We start from the raw sequence: 20,547 nt of genomic DNA on the forward strand, positions 1-20,547 counted from the left end.
AGCCTTATGGCGCTTCTGAAGCAACTTCCCCTTTTACTTTGCCTCAGCACTTAGATTACCATAATACTCAATACTAATGTGCACCCTAACCTTGGGAATGTGTTTTAGCAAAAAAAAAAAAAAAAAGATCTCAACTAGAATTGAGAAAATATGGTACATTTTGGAGAAGAAGTGATATTTTACTGACTTTCGAATTTTACATATCCATTTAACCACATATATTGATGTTTAGGTGTGTATTTGCAGGATCATTAACAAACATTGGCACCTCATACAGGAGATCTCAGAGTGCAAAGATCATATCCCACAAAAGATCTCAAAATTTAAAAGACATTCTTATTCATTCTGACTTTAAAAAATCCAATGTAGAATCCACAAGAATTACAACAGGGAGTTTTAAGTGCGGTCATTGTGATGTTTGTTGCATCACATTCGACATTAAGCAGTTTTCTCATCCATCATTACACATCAAAATCAGTTTGAAAGATTTTATTACATGCTCAACGGAAAATGTAATTTATGTAATTCAGTGTCCTTGTGATTTGTTGTACCATTGGGATGACCACTAGACCACTGAAAATCAGAATTTAAGAACATTGTTCAAAAATTAGAAGAGAAAGTCTAGATTCCACTTTATACACACATTTTCATGATAAATCTCACCCATATAACAACTTTAAATTTTTTGCTCTAGAGAAGTTACATATCACTGCTTACACAGACATTAGAACTGGTCTCCTCAGAAGAGAAACTTTTTGGATTCACAAACTGAGAACAACCACCCCTTATGGTTTAAACGATAGACTAGATCTCAGCTGTTACCTATAATCATATATATAAACCTGTAGAAAACCATGAACGGCTGCTCGCGTCATAGAACCCACATTTCAGCATACTGACACTGTGAACATGTAAGTAGATAGTAACTACTATGCCTGGGAATGGAAAAACCCTTGTTTTGTAACTCTTAATATAGCATGCTTTGATATGTCTATTTTCACTTGGTCTATATAAATTATATCTTATATCTTATAAAGAGCACAATATTAGACCATTTTCTTTTATCTCTTAAAGATTTACTGAAGCAGAGCCAACAATATACAAAATTAAAAACTATTTGCTGCTTACCACTTGCCACTTACCAGAAGAAAGATAACCAAAACTGGAGTAAATCCTGGAACCAGTAGTAAATGGACTATTTCAATCTACAGCCAGCTACTCAAACAGCATTCTGTTCTCCTAGCTGGAGAGCTGTAAACGGCTCATTTTGACCTATAACTAACTACTCAGAATCAACACCCATGCAAAGTTTGTTCCCCAGGCTTGGAATCTTACTCTTGATAAACTGAACTTACTTCCAATAGACTGTAATTTCAAGAGATATTGTATACACTTGATGTCATCAACACAGGATCTCAAAAATCAAAAGAACTTTTGGTTAAGGTTTTTCTTCTAGAATAAGCTTTTCAATACCTGTGAAGTCTTAAAAGATATATTAACATATATTATTTTTAAAGATTGGATGTGTTTATACTGTGTTGTTTGCCAAATCCAATTGGAGTCCTCAGAAACTGTTTAAATAGTGGGGACTACTTGATATGTTTTGACTCTAGTCCACATTTAAGCCTTTATAATTAGTTTCCTTAAAACATTACAGTCTGTAATATACCACTCTGTATTACAACAGTTGACTGTACTTATTATTATTTTTATTATTGTTAACTCTCAGGTGAATTGAATATATATGATGCTCTAATATACACATTGCATTTTATGCTTTGAACCTTTATAGTATTTGCTTATCTTTTTGACATGGAAAGAAGATAGCTCTGTACTCAGAGAGGCCTGACTATTTCTGAGGCCTTTACATGATGCTCTACATGATACATACCACATTTTATGTTTTGAACCTTTATAGTGTTTGCTTACGTCTTTGACATTGTCTAGTATAGACATCTGTGTTTATTTATCATTGGCATTATCTTCAAGTCAGTGACAGCCTAGCAGGGCAAGTCACCTATTCACCACACTCTGAGAAAGATGGGAAAAAAAATCACTGCTGTAATTGGTAGGCCCAACATGTTAAGTCCACATGAGCAGTTCCACTCAGTTGCAAACACTCTTTTAAGACTGACATCTTAATGTGATACCTACATGAAATTGGCCAAGACCCAGAATTGGCAGCCTTTACACTTGCTGTTAAACTTTATTAGAAGGAATAGTTTGCTGAAATCAGATTTAAAGCTCTATAATTTAGTGACCAAACTGAGATTTACACTGCAACAGAAAAAAAGATTTTTTTTATTGCAGAGGCACCAGGGTTTTGATCATGGGGAGAGTCAAAAAATACAAAAAAACCACCCCCTTGATTCAAAGTAGTTCTATTTGCAGATTTTATGGTGCTTTCTCTACTTGCTCTTTCTTGGTTCAGTCCACACAAGCATCCAGAGACAAAGTACAGGGGAAATGAAGGAAGCTGCACTAACCTGATATTCTTGCCACTGCTTCCATACAAGCAACTAGAAAGAGGAGAAGCAGGGCAGGATGCTTCAATGGGCACCTACCCAGGTCTGGGCCTTGGTAGGCCCCCAACAATGCCTACACCTGGTGTCAGTCCAGTTTCATACTATAACAGCCTTTCATTCAGAAATGTAGCATTTGTTTTATTCACGGTTTATAGCCTGCAGTCCTAGTTTTGAAAGAAAAACACAGGGAAGTTATCTCAGACAAAAGCTGGTCTTGAATCCCCAATTCTTATGCTGCTTATAGAGTTTGGACTTAATTGAGACCACATGTAACATTTGTTGTGCTGGTACAACATGGCTCATCAGTTATAGATATGGAAAAATTATACATACACTAGCGATGCCCAGGTATGCATTTTCTAATGGGACCTTTCATAAAATTATAAGGCCTGTCAGCACAGATTAAATCAGGTTAATTCTTTACTCCATACATAAAAATACACTGCTCTGAATATAGAATTATTTTAAGAACTGACGTATTAGCCAAGTTCTGCCATCTTAAGGACTCTTTTCTCCCTTCTCCAGATCACCTGTCCCTCTGAGAAGGCCTCCTTTAGAACATCTCCATGCCAATGCTCTGTCCTCTGAGGAGGACTTCTAGAGTGTTTCCCTGTTGAGGCTCTGTTAGAGCAACATGGCTTTCTCCTTTTCTTCTCCCACTTACAGACCTCTTTTCCAAACTGAAAACTCTGTTTTGGGTGATCTCCAAGTTCTTCAGAGCAAAGTTTCATGGTACACCATGAACTGTGAAAGAAGACTAATGCAAGTTTCCTTGCCCAAATCCTAGTTCTACTGATGGAAACAGTTCTTTCAGCAATATTACATCCAGTAGAAGGTAAAGGTTTTCCCTTGACATTAAGTCCGACTCTGTGGGTTGGTGCTCATCTCCATTTCTAAGCCGAAGAGCAGGCATTGTCCGTAGACACCTCCAAGGTCATGTGGCCGGCATGACTGCATGGAGTGCTGTTACCTACCCACCGGAGCTGTACCTATTGATGTACTCACATTTGCATGTTTTCGAACTGCTAGGTTGGCAGAATCTGGGGCTAACAGTGGGCGCTCACTCCGCTCCCTAGATTTGAACCTGCAACCTTTCGGTCTGCAAGTTCAGCTCAGTGCTTTAACATGTTGCACCACCAGAGGCTCCGTGTTAGAAAAAATCCTAAAATTGGAATGCTGATTTTCCAAGACATAAGATGAAGAAAATAATATGAAGACGGCAATGGTCTGTCCACTACAACAAATGCTGTACTACATTGTCAAACCCTGGTCTGTAACATAAGAGCAGCCATTATAACTGTGAGAGAACTTCTGGTTGGTTGGGGTATGTCCATTCGTATTAGCTGTTTTTGTTGTGGATGTGGGAAGGAAACCCTAATGTATTTTAAAGAATATGATTTTCTTTTTCCAAGGCTGCTTCTTTGGACCGTGGAAGGATTTCCTGTTAATATTTCCATGCTAGAGCAAAACAGAGCTTTTTAATGTAGCAGAAAGTGAAACATATAGAGTTTCTGTTTCCTTGTTGCTGTATATGCTTTTATGCCAGTGAGATTTTGTTTCTGCATTTTAGTATCACAGTGTTTTGCAGTAAAGAGAAACACATTCAGTACAAGTCTTAACTTTCCCTTTTTACATAAACACAGAATATTCAAAACATGTATAATTTAAAGATATCTGTGGATCTGTTTTGAATAATGGAGCTGTCTACTCAGATTCCAGTGATGGCTGTAAAATGGGATGATTATACTTGGCAGAGTTATGCTGCCATCTAATGTCAGATTCTATACAGTTCATCACTAGCACATGCATCCATCCACTACCACATGCATCCTTTGTGATTTTGTTTCACCATAGTGTTTGGGACATATATTGCAGCTAAAAGAAATCATTTCACCTGAAGCCAACAGAGTATTCCTCTTTATGCAATTGCTAACAGATGTTAACTGACTATTCACCTGCATGAGTATCCACAATTAAAAGCAATATTCAACTGAACATAGCAGGAATTAGAATCCCAACAGGATAATTCATTTACCGTGTAAAATCCGCAGATAATCTATCCAAAATATAGTCTAATTTCAAAATATAAAGACTTTTCATTGAAGGCACTTTCCTCCAATACATTTGGCTTTTCTGACTACTACTTCTGAGAGAAGATTTCAAAATACATTAGAAAACCGTTATTAGTTTAAAAACAATTTCCATTCACTCAGGTTCCTCCAGAAATATGAATGACAAATATACCCAGGGATTATTTGAATGATTGTCCAACCTCATCAGAAGATGTAAACGGGCTGCTGTGGACATTGTGAAAGGATAGTCTAAAACTATGTTCCACCAGTTGACCTCAAACTAAAATTAATTAGGAATTCAAGTTATCACAGGTTTTTTTTTTCAAATACCAGGAAACTTTCTACTGGCTTTACATTGTCCAGAATACAGTTCAGTGGGAACCTTCCATCAGTGCATTACTAATGGTTATTGGTTGATCACTGGGGTTCACTTAACTGGATCTATTTTCATCCCATAGGCACCAGCATAACAGACACATTTTAATCATGATGTATGATCATGGGCTGTATTCAACAAACATTTGAGCCAATCTATGCGAGCCAAAGCTGATGGCTTTTGAGTTGCTTCTACTGTTATGGCGATATGATTTTATGCTGAATGATCCAGATTTTAGAAATCTGAATCTTTAAAAACAAAACAAAACAAAACAAAATTAACCCACACAGAATGAATATAATGTAGTGAACGCCTGGGCTCACAGTTTTATATATCTGTGCACTTACCATTTGAATGATTGTGTATGGTAATGAGCCAGAGATGTGCAGTGATGTGAGGAAGAGAAACATATCCACTTTTCCCATTAAAAAACTGCTGTTATGAACAAAAACAAGGAAGGAGAATTACATCATTTGCCAATCTATCGTGTGTCTTCTATTGCTGCTGGAATTCATTACATATTTCCCTCTTAAACAAGAGAGGGAGATTTAGTTTACAGAATAACAAGCCCATAATTAAGAGAGAAAGGAGACAAAGAAGGAATCCTGTATTAGTTGCTTAGCTTTACAAAGCATGGCTACAGTCCAATAGAGTGAAATGTGCATAATCCCAAATATTTCAATATGTTTATGCATATTTAACTATGTGTTGGCTTATGCCTTTTATGGGGACTCTCTCCCTCTTTCTATTTGTCTGTGCATATTACTGGCTAATATTAAGTAGAATCAGAAATATTTCCAAAATTCAAAATAACCCCCTTGGCAGAAATTGTTTAAGTAGTTTTTGGAAACTAAAGTCCTTTCTCATTTCAAATCCTTCTCTACAACTCCCTCTCCATTTTATAACATATTTTAAGCAAAAACACTTTATAGTGGGCCTTCAGTTGAAACAAAAAGAGCAGATCTTGATATGTCAGCATGGAAATGTTATGATCTATTCTTTAAAAAATATTATGTGTTCAGATATGTGCAAACTGTACTTTATAAATAATGATAAAACTCTGCTGAAGTATGCTAAAAAGCATCAGAATATCTTTTCCCTAACAAATCAAAGAAAATATCTTTGATTGTGTTTTTCCTGCATGGCAGGGGGTTGGACTAGATCGCCCATGTGGTGGCTCCATCCAATCCACCAGCATGATATAGTTTACTGGAAGAACTGGTTCCTCTCTGGAAAATCTATTCCAGAGGATTAAGGGATCTTCACAAGTAGATTTGGGTAAGGTTCAGGTAGATACTGAGAGAAGGAGATAAAAATGAATTTCTAATGTGCAATCGATCAAGATTGGATGGAGCTCATTATTATCAAGATCATGACCACTGAACATTTTCATGATCAAATTGCTTACTTAGCTTTGCATTGCTAATATCAATAAAATAGGAAGTAGGAGTAGTGGTAAAATTTCCCAGATGATTCCATGAATATAAATTAGCTTCTTTAACATCTTGATCCTAAGCTTGCAAAAATCCAGTAGCATTGAAAGATGCAATCAACAAAGCTGTTAGAGCCCATATCAATTAATGGTCTTGAAACATTCATCCCAGTCTAGATGAATTAAATATATTGAGAGTTCAGGCTGTCTAAATAAAGATCAGAACCACTCATTTTGTTAGGTTTTCAAAGTGTACCAGTCCTCACAAGAAATCGTGACTCACTCAAAACAACAATAATTCTTGGTAAGGTGGAGGGCATTCAGAAAGGAAGAAGACTGCATTATGGATGGTGAGAGTCTATCAAGGAAGCCAAGGACCTGAGTCTGCAAGACTTGAGCAGGGCTATTGGAGGTCTCCCATTCATGCGATCACCATAAGATGACTTGTCAGTAGTTGATAATAACCAGCACACAAAGAGATAAGAGGATGTGTTCCATTATAACTAAATTTAAGTATCATTACCTATATCAATTTATATACACAAAGAGATATATAGCACCTGGAGTTATACTTCAACTAAAGTAAAATTGAATAAAAATCAAATATAGAAAATTGGGACATTTAAGTAGAACAGAAAAAAAATCTATACTCTCTCCCCTCCACTCCTCTCTCTGTGTGTTCCACCAAACAGTAATGAATTTGAAATGTATTTAGAGTTGCAAAGGCTTTCTTGCTCAATTTGACTTCTAAGAATGAGACACAGCCCGATGTTTGCCCTCTTTTAATATTTGCTATTAACTTTATTCTTTCAGGAATATGTAGGGAAGGGTAGGGTAACCAAAGAACATTAGGTAAACGAATTAAAGAACTGTGTTTTTAATTGATCATATAAACACATTTTTTGCATGTGGTGAAGGAAAGGACAGATATTGTGTGTGCACACACGTTTGTGTGTGCTGTGTCTACATACATGAAAAAATTATCCCTTTTTTGTTCATTATTTTAGAATGTAAAAATGATTTATATCTCAGTATTTGGGGGAACAGACTCAAATAACAATAATAATAATAATAATAATAATAATTTATTTGACCAGTCATATGACCATTTCAAAATACAACACAAATAAACACAAGGCAAAAAGGAGAAGAGGGCAGCAACTGACCCTCTGTTTACAGTCAGAATCTTAATTTTGGCCTGGGAGTTGTTTGACCCAGGCATAGGCCTGCAAAATTTGATTTCTGATCTTTTGATTATCGCATAAGGAGGGGTAAATCATAATCGGGCTCGGGAGGAAGAGTCTTATGGCGTCTATAAAGCAAGATTTGGGCCCATCCTAGCATTAAAGTCTCCTACCAAAATGACAGAAGCATTTGGGTTCTGCATTATGAGATCACCAATATACATTTCCAATTGGATCACTGGGCGCCGATTTGTGGTTTCCTCTTCAGTGGGGGCATATATACATTAACTACCAGCAGCGTGTGATGTTGGAATTGGATCAACACTGCCATTGCACTCTTTTTGGATGGAGGTAGGGGCCTAGTGCAGACACGTAATGAGGTGGAAACCAGGATCCCTATTCCTCCTTTAGCTCTCCCACATTTTGCCCCCGGCTAGGTCTTCATCGTATATGAATGGAATCCACTAAATGTCAGTTCATCCACTGTCCCTGTTTCCTGGATTCGTAAAATGTGGTGATGAGTGAGTAAGTCTGCGAAACAGGAGTCTCTAATAGAAGCCTGGCAACCACCACATTCCATGATAGAATCAAAATGTTGTGCTTGGAACTTGATTTGTCATGCCTCGAAAGGAGCATGGACTTCGACTTCAATTACTCTTCGTCTTCCCATCAGATGCCTATCTCTATATGAGGATGAAGGGGGTTGTGCTTCCAATATGGGTCCTTGGGGAATAGGAGCCCCCAGAGCGGCAGTTTGTGAGTTTCTGATAGGAATGTATCCCATTCCTTTTGTAGGGGTTGCAGCGCCACTCTTGTCAAGTGAGAAGGGAAATGAGGAGGACTGATTTCTCTGTGAAATGAACTCTTTCTGCATTGGGGAAGACTCAGTCTGGGTTATTATATTGCTTTGATGTGACTTGTATTGTTCCTTAGTGTCTGAGATTCTGAGGATCTCCACAAGGGCACTGTCATCGCTGTCGAAGATATTCATGTTAGGGTTGCCTGTTGTCTTTCTGCAGCTATTTTCCATGAGTGAGGGGCTCAACAAGCAGCCCTAGGGTTCTCCTGTTGGGTCTCCATTTCATCATCTACTGTAAATGATTGATCATATTTTGGAAATGGTCTATTTGTTTTTCCAGTTTGTTGAGTTCTGTTTGAGTATTGGAATTATGTGTCTTGTTCGAATTAATTGAGTTGTGGACTTGTAATTGGTGTTGTCTAGATGGAGGGTCATAAACTCTACCAGATACAAGTTCTCAAATCCATGGGTCACGGAAAATTCTAGTAATAGCAATGGAGTGTCTGTTCCAAAGAAAGTCCTTCAGGTGTAAGAGGCGGCTGGGGATTAAGGAGTTACCAAAGATGAGAAGAACCTGTTTTGCATTAGGGCAGCTTGGTAAAAAATGATGGTCTTGGAGGTCCATCGCTCCATGCTGGAGTTGTAATAAATGGGACAGAAACATTTTTATGGTCTTTTTGTTTCTCCATTTGCTGTGGTCCCAGTGTTGAAATTGAAGCAGAATCTGGTTCTTTTGGAGGACCCGCCTACATCTTTTCTCAGCTACTGGATCACAGTGATTAACAGCTGCTGCTAGGGAGAGGTCAGCGTGTCTCGGCAAGCTTTTGTTAACCCCTTGTTTGCCCTGAGAGGGAGGCTACCAAAGGGATTCTTGTAGGTTTTTCACTTCTTCAGTAATCTCATTTAGTCTTTGTAATATGAGAATCATAGATTCTGCTGAAAGCAAGCATATCTCTTTGCAAGATTGAATAATATGTTTGTGGGAGGTGCCCAGAGCATGTCCAGAGAGTTCCAAAATTCTATCTCCACTACTTCTCTGCACAGGCAAGAATCCTGGGCTAGATCCTCAAGAGTTCAAAGGGGACAAGGGGGAGACCAGGCTTGTGTTTGCTGAGTTTATAGTGTCTGATTTAGGGCCCAAAAGTGAAGGTCTGTTACTCACTGTTTCCGTCGCTGTCTCCCTGGCTGGTAGGCAGGAGTCAAATCTCATTTGTTTTGCTGTTTGAAAGGATTTATGGACCCCTGTAACATTGCTGGGGCTAGCTCGGTTTCTTTTTTTGCCCTTAGATGGCATTTTGGCTTGGGGGTTCTTGATAATGCTGGGTTTTTTCAGAGCTCAGTACCAACAGACTCACTTATATTAACATAAAATATAAACTCTTCAAGACAATTACAGCCAAAAGACTAAAAATTATGGTAACTGGAAGCTAAACTAAGAACAAGAGTTCTATGATATCAGTGGGTTTGGCTTTAAAGTTCTGGACACATTCATTTATCAAAGGGCAGTCTGGACACATGCCCATTTGCAAAATGGGAATAATAGCAATCTATCTAATTTGTAGAGGGAGCAAAATAAAATTGGAAGCAAATAGTCACTTAATGTAAGTAGGTATTAGTTAACTCCTGTTTTCCCTCTTGTTGCTGTTTTTTGGGAATGGGGGAGGGAAAGAACCACACACATGTCTTAAGAAAGTTCCACTCAGTTTAATAGGATTTACTCTCTTTTAAATGATATTGGATTATACCCTAAACAATTTAATACTTCCAAAGCATATTTATGGATAAAGAGATGGCTTTAATCCATGTAAATGGCTTGGAATGCAGAACAAGATTATTCCAGATGAATAAACAAGATTAAAAAGTGATGGTTAAACTTTGTTCTAGGAATATAATTCTTTATTAAGTTTTTTCTCATAGTAAGCAACTATTAATTTTAGCAATTTTCTTTCCACTGAGACTTTTCAAAAATCAGTTTTTGGAGTCTATCCACATCTCAAGATTTCTTCTGTCCAAAATTTGCACACAAATGTTTTACATAGAAAACATATTTTCTGCACAGAAATAATATTCCTGTATATAAATATTGTGGGTTTTTGTTGCGTTTACTGCACATAAAATGTTGTTTTTTGCACCAAACCGAAAGAGAATTGGGTTGCTGTGAGTTTTCCGGGCTGTATGGCCATGTTCCAGAAGCATTCTTTCCTGACGTTTCACCCATATCTATGGCAGACATACTCAGAGGTCTGTTCGAAACTAGGCAATGGGGCTTATACGTCTGTGGAAAGTTCAGGGTGAGGGAGAACCCTTGTCTGTTTGAGGCAAATGTGAATGGTGTAATTGACCACCTTGATTAGAATTAAATGGCCTTGAGGCTTCAAAGTCTGGCAGCTTCCTGTCTGTGGGAATCCTTTTTTGGGAGGTGTTAGCTGGCTCTGATTGTTTCATGTCTGGAATTCACCTGTGTTCTGAGTGTTTTTCTTTATTTACTGTCCAGAAACTCACCTCACCACTTCAGGATGAGGTGCCCCTTCCACTCAGACTGAAAGCTATCTTTATAGTATAATCTTGTAAAAGGGTTTCCAAGGAAATATAGAAAGTTAATTATTAAGCCAAAGAAAATTGAAGAACATAAAAAGCAGTCAGTAATAGAATTTTGAACAGGAGCATGAGTTGAAATAAAGTTTAAAAGTGTTTTAACCATCCACTTAAAAATTATTTGTTCACCTTTACTGAATTTTTTTCAATAAAAATGAATTTAAAAATTATTCATGATTACAGCAATTTAACTTTACATTTGAAAAGGTTTCATAATCATAAAAACATAACAAAAACCTCCCTCCCTATTCCTTAAAAACCTTTCCAAACTGAAAATTAGGATTGTATGGAGAAGGGCTGTTAAGATATCTTCTCCTTAATGACGACCTTTTTCATTTATCACCAGCTCATTGTTTAAAATGGCCCAATACAGAAAAGGTTATGAGACACTGTATTTTTTGTATGGGGTTCTTCTCATAATGTCTTAGGAGAGATTCATGTCATACATAAGGCCATATGGTTCCAGCTATTACTGCGTTGATTCTTTCTCCATTACGTGGGCATGATTTTTTTTTTTGTTGTAAAGGGCCATAATTTGATTTAAATGGTTGATTTTCCTTGTGAGATTCCTGTCTCCCCATTCCTCCCTTCTTTTTATTACTTTGTGAGCCTTTATTGTAGAAAGAATAAATTTCAATGAATAAATCAATCCAAAAAATAAAAATAAAAGACAAAATAGTTAAAATTTAGTTTTTGTCAGTCTTGGACCTAGAAAATTGCCCTTAGGAATTTTATCATTGTCATGGCCACAGGAAAATAAAAAAAAATGTAATCACAACTGCTGGGCATGGATTAAACCTACAATATCCAGAATAAGTACCACTAAATTCCATTGGGCTTACTTTTGAGTGCACATATAATTACTTAATCACTAATGCAGACTGTACTACAGACCATAATAATTTATTCATATAATAGCAATAAAGGATGCAAGTAAAAGAATGTGAATAAAATGATACTTGAAACCCTTTTGTTTTAGGGATTTAGCTCACTGTAAACTGTTGATTTTGTGATAAATTCTCCATGCCAAGAACACTAAATATATTCTCCAGACAAAAGAATCTAAAAATATTTATTACAACCATTTAATATCAAAATACCAAAATATAATCTCACACTTTCTGCAAATTTGTCTCCCTTTAAAATGAAACTGCCCGGAGGGGAGGGGGAATTCAGCCAGAAAAAGTTGGTTAGTTTCATTTCATCTCTCCATCTGCTGAAATGCAAATATTAACCAGTTGCAATGCCTAATCCCAGCATTAGAGGGGCAAATGCACAAGTCATAAGCTTACTTTAGAAAAGCATTGTTTAAAAGAGCTTCAGTTGTTTGATAGGCAAATGCCATTCTAATAAATATTGCTTCTTTCTGCAAATATGCTTATGAAATCCATGTTACAGTAAGTGTCTGCCTAAGAATTGATATCATCTACATTATATTAAAGTGAGTTCAATGTGTTGTCGAAGGCTTTCATGGCCAGGATCACAGCATTGTTGTATGTTTTCCGGGCTGTATGGCCATATTCCAGACGTATTCTCTCCTGACATTTTGCTCACATCTATGCCAGGCATCCTCAGAGGTTGTGAGGTATGGAGAAAACTAAGCAAGGAAGGTTTGTATATCTTTGGAAAGTCCAGGGTGATTTTATGCTGATTTTATATTGGAAACCACCCTGAGTCCCTTTTGGGAGAGAGGGAGGTATACAAATAAACTTTTACTTACTTACTTACTTACAGGGTGAGAGAAGAACTCTTGTCAGTTGGAGGCCAGTGTTAATGTTGTAATTAATCACTTTAATTAGCATTGAATAGCTTCATCTCCTGACTTCTTCCTGACTTTCCACAAATATATAAACCTTCCTTGCTTAGTTTTCTCCATACCTCACAACCTCTGAGGATGCCTGCCATAGATGTGGGCGAAACGTCAGGAGAGAATAATTCTGGAACATGGCCATACAGCCCGGAAAACATACAACAACAAAGTGAGTTCACTTATGCGACTTGTATGGTAGGATTCCATAGTGATGAAAACTCTTAGGTAAAGTATTCAATATAATAAATACACCACACTTTTTTGTTCAGATCAAAAGGTCATGACAAATGTAATGAAAATGATTTTTCCCAACCTAAGAATTGAGAAAAATCCCTGCACCCCTTTTCAAATAAAGGAGGTAGTGGTTAACTACAAAATTTCTACAGAGTTTTTAAATTGGAGTCCACTTAAACATGACAAATAGGGGCTATTAGTTAGGAATACAGCATTCCATTTCAATGTAAGTATATGTAATTGCAGCAATTTATGGCTTTCCCTTCCTGCACTGCATTTAATGGAGGTCTGGCTCTCTCACCATACAACTTGTGCATATCTATATCACCAAGTCAACTTATCATATGTACGAAGTCTTATTGTAAAATGTTTGCAATATCCAGGCTAAATACTGTAATTTTAGGTAGTCTTCCCTAGTAGCTAATTTCCTATAATCCTGTTACGCACACTTAATGTGTGTGCATGAGTGCAGGGAGAGAAATCTCCATCACAGAATATAAAATATTCTTTATCTTACCAGGGGTCTGAGTTCTGGATGGGTCAAAATATATCCATTGTTCGTGATTGCGAATGCATATCCATGTATACCTAACTGGAAGAGTACAACAAAAAAGAAAATGTTAAGTATGCCATTCAAAATTTCCAAAATAGCAAGTAAACATTGTTGATGCAACCTACTGGAGAGTTCATTTACACAAAACTATTTTAAAAGTAGGGACTATACATTAACACAAAACAGCCATCTCTTCAGTGTTATCAAAATATACAGAAGCTGTTCTGTGGCGGGCAGTGGCTGTAATTATTTGCAGCTTAAACCTCTCATTTACTTACTTGTAACACTTTGGAAGTGGCTTTGCCACACATATCTCCTACAAGACATAGGAAGTCAAATGTAAAAACAAGAGTAAGCAATAGAAATGCAGCCACAATCAAACCCAACATGTACATATAAGAAGCAAAAAATGACTCACTGAAGTGTATTAGTATTTTTTAGGAATAAAAACAAATAGTCGTGGGAAGCTCAAAAATAGGGTTCAAATTTCAATTCCTTCTATCTGTTGTTCCAGCAAACTGCCCTAAACTATATATATACAACACACACACCCATCACACAGTTCTGCAAAGAGTTTAAGATGCCTTGGGTTCCATATGGGGAAAAAACAGGATATAAATTATATAAACTACCGTATTTATTTGTGTCTAATGTGCCATCAAATCTAATGTGCACCTCAATTTTGGAAACCCTGAAAACAAAAACAAAAAACAAAAAAAAAGCATTTGCTGGTGAATGCTATGAGCAATGGCAAAAAGTGCACCCAAAACGATGTGCATTACAATTGCTGCCTGTTTAGAAACCCTTTTTCAAAAACAAAAGTGTCAGAGCACCAAAGCTTTGAGCAACCTTGGGGTGCATATATAATGTATGAAATGAAAACACTTTAATTGCCCTGACTCGATGTAATGAAATTATGTAGTTTTGCAAGGTCTTGAGTTTCCTCTACCAAAGTATACTAGTAACCCACCAAACTACTTATCTGAGGATTGCATAGCATTGAGCTGTGATGCTCCTAAAGAAGCTTCTCCTTTTGCTTTGGCTCAGCACTAAGATAACCGTATGATACAAATCTAATGTGCACCCTAATTTTGGTGAGGTAATTTAGCCAAAAAAGGTGAGCACTAGATTTGAGTAAATATGATATTTTGGATATTTATGCATAATGTGGCCACACTGATTCATTCACCACTCTCTGAAACAGGGGAGATCGGGTTTTTTCTTGTTGCGTGATGTTCATTGAAGTCACCATGTCAGCAGTATGTGTAGAAAGCTGTTTCCAACTGTCACCCCTACATGTGTCACACTCAGAAAAAATTCTAACTCCCTCTACTTTTAGGATGCAAGACTACAGTGTATCTTTGTTGTGGCTAATCATGGAAAATTATATAGTGCAAGATCAGGGAAATATATATATATTTCAGTCAGATCCCAATGCTAAAATGGGATGCCAAATCTGATGAGCACTCTCTATTTCCTTTTTTCAAATGCAAAAACTGAGGGGAGGGGAAGAAGTAAAATGAAGGAAAGGCAAATTAGGGTGAATCAAAAAATTGACTGAGAAAGGAAGGGTAGAAGGAGAGGATATTAGAAGAAGAATAAAAGTTTATCTTTATTTAGTATATTAATATGCAAAGGGTTCTTAAAGCATCTTAAAAAGTAATTGAGAGGACAAAGTTGGTAGCATAAGCTTTTGTAAAGTAAGGGTTTTGTAGAGTAAAGTTTTGTCTGGCCCAAATCCTTGTACTCACTGTGAATGGATTGTTGGCTGGCCCATAACTGACAGCAGATTTCCAAGAGTATTGTGGCTTTTAAAACTAGAGTATCCTGGGCCTTTGGGGTAGTCTGGACAGTGGGATCAGGTCTAACTTGGCCCAGTATGCTGTGCAGATGACACTGTTGCCCTCACCCATTCCCTGCACTGATCAGCACCCCAGCTCCTGGATGTCACAGGTGCCTCTGCTGATGTCAGAATGGGGCACCCACGTAACCAGTGAGAAGGAGGAGAGATTGACTCCCTACTTCTTGCTGGTCATGCAGACCAAGCATTCTGAGAACAGCAGAGGCACCTGTGATTATTAGAAACACAGATAGGTCTCTGTGGCCAGATAGAAATGGTGACAGCAGCAACATGGAGGAGGTGATGGTCCAGCAAAGAACAAATTTGCACTGGACTAACATGCCTTGTGTATACACACACTTAGTCTACTTCCTCATATGCAGGATAGAAGTGCTTGGGCAGGGCTACTGAATTTTGAAATTGGGAAATTCCTTGAGTAGTATGCATAATTCCCTCTGGTATTCATCGGCGAGATCATTAGTCAGGGCTTTGCAAACTGTATCTGAGGAAGCGGATTTAGTCTATGAAATCTAATCCATCAATTTTGTTCTCCCAGTTTGTCTCTAGAGTGCTACAAAATCCCTTTGCATGCTGATATTCCAGGCTAAAATAGCCATGTCTTTGAATTCCTTTAGAATAGCTAAGAATACAGATCCTTGTATTTCTAAAAATTGACACATTATAATTGTGAATTTGTATGCTGTAATAGGATAATAAGAGATTTTAGCTGAGGGGCCCTTCCAGACATGGCAGAAACCCGGGAGGAAGCGGATGAAAATAATCTGCTTCCTTCTGGGTTTTTGTCTCCACCCCAACCCAAACCTCTTTTGGAAAACTAGATGTCATCTCAAGCAAACCAAATGTTGATCTAGGATGGCATCCAACCAGCCCCCTTCCAGCCACCCATTTCCCCCAAAAAACCTTACCGGGGGGACCTGCTAGCAACACAGTTCACAATACTCCTGATGAGCAAAAATGATGTCTGGGGGGGGGGGGGTGAAATCCCTCCTCCTCCCCACCTCCTGACATACCATTTTTGTGTACCAGGAATACTGTGCAGAAGGGCCTGCACTGATGGCAGGCCCCTCCGGTAAGATTTGTTTTGGGGAAATGGGGGGCTGGACGGGAAGTAGTGGCGCCAAAGAACTGGGATGTCTGTGAGGATTGACCCCTGGGACTGCAGAAGCCCAGTATCTGTGGGGATTGACCCCTGGGACTGCAGAGGCCCAGTACCTGGAAAGATCCAGGCCGTAGCTAAGGTCAAGATTTTTCCAGGTGTCAAACCCAGTTTGCTCCACATTAATTAGCTTTTACCTGAGGCATGTTTTGGGCCTTTCTGGAAGCACCCTGAGTCCTCTTCACCCCAAGAAGTGTAGAACCACTGAATCAGTGGGATTTAATTATATGTTGAGTCACTATTTGATTCAGTGGGTCTGCTTTCTCTGGGACTAATAAATAAGATTAACGATAACTATGAAAGTTAGCTTCCTGAGGGGTGATGGCAGTGCAGGTTGAATGTGAATTGACAATATTTATCTAATGGTAAAAGCAAAATCTGGTAATGCAAAGCAAGATTTCCTGGCTGAAGTAATGCAAATAGATCCAATGCTGGTTAATCATATAGAGGAGGGAGGAAGATTATTTTGTTGTGCTCCAAAGGCTGAGACACAGTTATACATTCAAAGTACAGGTAGACAGATTCCACCTAAACATTAGAAAGAGCTGTTTGAAAATTGAATATGCTGCCTCAGGGAGTGGTGAAGTCACTTTCTCTGAAGGTTTTAAACAGAGGCTAGATGGCCATCTTTGATTGTGTCTTATTGCATGGCAAGATATTAGATTGGATGGCTCTTGTGGTTTCTTCCAACTCTATGATTCTATAGAGAAGAGAAATACGGATGATATCCTCTGCTACACTCCACACTCATTCTCAAACAATACATTTTAACAAACCAGAGTTATTAAAAATCCAGTGACAGCATAAGTGCCATGCAGAAAATATGCATTTTTAATTCGTCTAGGGAGCTATGGGTTAAATTTCCTTAAAGTTTTGTGGTGTTCAGGATTAACATTCATTGTTCTTTACATCACTTCCCCTAATTTTTTTTCCACAGGATGGTGAGCCTTTTTATTGGCACTTGAGGGATGCAGTCCTCTTCAGGCGTCCTTTTTGGGGCTGTCACTCTGGAGCTTGCAGTAGTGCATCTTGATCTCCTTGGTGTCGGCCAGGGCCTCGGCCACTGTCTGCAGCTCCGTGTGCTCGGCCCGGTCCCCACTCAGCAGCCGATTTCCCCTGCTGAGGTGCAGGTGGCGAAAGTGGGCCAGGGCCAGGAAGGTGCCCAGGATGAGAGCTGCCAGCACGCGGCTGCCCACAAAGGCCACACTCACCACCAGCAGCATCTTCATGGTCTGGCAGTGCCCTTCAAACCAGGGTAGCTCTTTCTTCCGCATGCGCAGAGGACCCAGCGCCACCCAGTGGAGCTGCCCTTCATGCAAAAAAGCTTGGGGATGGTCAAGCGGACCATGGAAGCAGTGGCAGGCCGAGGGCCGAGAGGGCTCATCTAGGTTCTTCCATGTGGCTGAGATGCGGTCGAAGGAGCATGTTTTCTTGCCAGGACTGATTGGGTTCTTCTGGCTCCAGGCCGCAAGGAGACAGTGGAAGTGGATCTCCTGGGCTTCACCGTCCAGCAAGAAAACGGGGGTCTGCAGGGTCAGCACAACGGCTGAGTCGTCTTTGCGGAACCAGGCCGCCTCTGAGTTGCTGGTGTAGAGGCACTTGTGGTTGTCTGCAATGACGAAGGCCCTCTGGGACTGGCTCTGGTGCGGGGTGTCCAGCACATAGCATTGGTCCACAAAGAGTTTGGGGAAGAGCCCAGCTTCCACCTGGAGGGAGGCCTGGATCCAGATGGCGTGGCCTTGGGCATAGGTGCCGGGTTCCACGGAGACACTGAGGTCCTCATTGAGGACCTGGAGGAAGAAGTTCAGCTCTGGCTCCGTTTTGACTATATGGGCAGCGTAGACATGGGCCTGGGTGGGAGACGTTGCTGCTGCCGGGGCATCAGTTGGCACCACTTGGGTGGCATTTGCGGAGTTGCTCCACACCAAATCCTTGGCAGTGTGAAGCGTCCTCCGGAAGAAGCCCATTTCCTCCTTGACAACTTCCACGGGAAGCAACAAGGCATCTTCTTGGGCCAAAACCTGGACAACCAGGACGAAGGCCCAAAGGGCCACAAGGTCTTTCTAGCCACAAGCCATTCCAAAGGAGGAGTAAGGGCTACACTGCCAGATAATCTGGGATAAATAGATAATCCAGGATCAGATCCTGGGATATAGGGCAGTGTAGATCCAGCCTGTATTTAGATTTCTGTTCAGCTATTTCTGACTAAAACAGGGGCACTTAAAAAGGCTAAAATGTGACTGACAGCATATTAAAAATTATATTTTAGCATATCCATAAATCAGAATTTTAACATTCACACTCTTTAAGTAGTCTTTGATAGAGTCCCAGTTTGTTTGTTTTTTTGGCTTGCCATAATTATTTGCTAGTAAATATGTTAGCCTATCCATATTCATAATCTCTAGAATGTTGGTGTACCACCTGCTGATTTCCGGGGTGTCTTTATTTTTCCATAACTTAGCATACACCATTCTTGCGACTGTAATCAAGTAATTAAATAGAGTTTCTTTATTTTTATCTACCTTGATATCTAGGTATCCTAATAAATAATACTTTGGGTCCATTTTTATATTGACTTGTAGCATTTTTTGAATTTTTTTTGTATCTTGGACCAATAAACCTTTGCTTTTTTACATGACCACCAGCAGTGGAAGAAAGTGCCATCTTTGTCCCCACATTTCCAACATTTATTGGATACTTTTTATAGTATTTGGATAGTTTTTGGGAAGTCAGGTAGATTCTATAGAATATTTTGAACCAGATTTCTTTTATATCTGCAGCATAGGTTAATTTCAATATATAATTCCACGCTTTTTCCCATTCATCAATTTTATAGGTCTTCCTATGTTACTTGCCCACTTTACCATACAGTCTTTAATAGTTTCCGTGTCTGTTGCCCATTCCAATATCTTTTTATAGATATTGGTTAGACCTTTCCTATTCATTTTCATTATTCTATCCCAAAATGTTTCTTTTTCTTCAAATCCGGGTTTATTGTCCTTATTATATATTTCTTTAATTTGCAAGTATTGAAACCATCCCACTTTTTTAAATCTTTGATTAATCTCTTCTAAACTTTTTAAATTCATAATTGCTTATATTTTTTCCAACAACTCTCTATATTTTGGCAAAATGTCACCTCCAATTTCTCTCCATGCAGTCATGGCACAACTGATTTCTAAAATTCCTTGAAAAATCTAACAAGACATTGTGATTGTTTCAAAAAAAAAAATCTTATATGTGAAATGTAACTCTCTCTAGGCAAGTCACAGCTGTATAAAACAGCACCGGAATCCAAAAAAGGAAGCAGAACTTTGCCTGTTCAACAAAGCTTTCTTGCTTATTGCATCTCCCTGCTTTGCTTGTCTGAAAATCTGCTCTTGAGAGTGAGAAGAATGGTATACCATGGGGGACTCCAGAGAGAGGTGTAGCCAGCAGAATTAAAGGGCTTTTTGAAATAACTGCAGTGCTAAATTTGATTATTCTTGTAGTTGAAGACTGAATAGAACACTACATTGCTCTTAGATTACTTCCCATAGATCTGTTGTGTCTGAAATTGGGAACTGCATGAGCCTTTGAATGAGACATAGTCCCTTTTATATGCAATACATTATAAATTGTTTCCTCTAATGTAGAGATGACATAATTTAAAGAGGAAGCATGCATTTTCCTAGAAAGCTGCATCCCTATCCTGCTCAAAACTGGAAATCATTAAAAATATCCCTTTTATGGAGAGTAGTGGTGATTAAGATGACAATTCTCCCCAAAATGCTCTTCCTCTTCCAAAACATTCCCATTATAAGAAAAACCCAGAAGTTCATGAACTGGAATAAGGACATCTCTAAATTTATATGGCAAGGGAAAAAACCTAGAATTAAAAAGATCAATATGACTGATGAAAGGAAAAGAGGAGGTCTGGGACTACCTGATATAGAAATGTACCATGACAC

General features: G+C 38.6%; 1 protein-coding gene and 1 long non-coding RNA gene across 4 annotated transcripts in view; one reads left to right on the forward strand and one right to left on the reverse strand.

Moving 5' to 3' along the window:
* Positions 1 to 20,547, reverse strand: part of cacna2d3 (calcium voltage-gated channel auxiliary subunit alpha2delta 3) — a 713,907-nt gene that overhangs the window by 162,216 nt on the left and 531,144 nt on the right. For all 3 annotated transcript variants that reach the window (XR_010002615.1, XM_062969910.1, XM_062969909.1), the window contains one exon: positions 13,545 to 13,619. Coding sequence is in view for 2 of the 3 variants with exons in the window: in XM_062969910.1 (XP_062825980.1) it covers positions 13,545 to 13,619 (75 nt within the window). In the remaining variant the exon portion in view is untranslated. The remainder of the gene's footprint in view (positions 1 to 13,544; positions 13,620 to 20,547) is intronic.
* LOC134296049 (uncharacterized) lies at positions 874 to 20,058 on the forward strand. Its single transcript, XR_010002617.1, has 2 exons — positions 874 to 911; positions 17,535 to 20,058. It is a non-coding gene; the product is annotated as an uncharacterized LOC134296049 (long non-coding RNA).

The sequence above is a fragment of the Anolis carolinensis genome, chromosome 2, assembly GCF_035594765.1.
Source record: "Anolis carolinensis isolate JA03-04 chromosome 2, rAnoCar3.1.pri, whole genome shotgun sequence".
Lineage (NCBI taxonomy): Eukaryota > Metazoa > Chordata > Lepidosauria > Squamata > Dactyloidae > Anolis > Anolis carolinensis.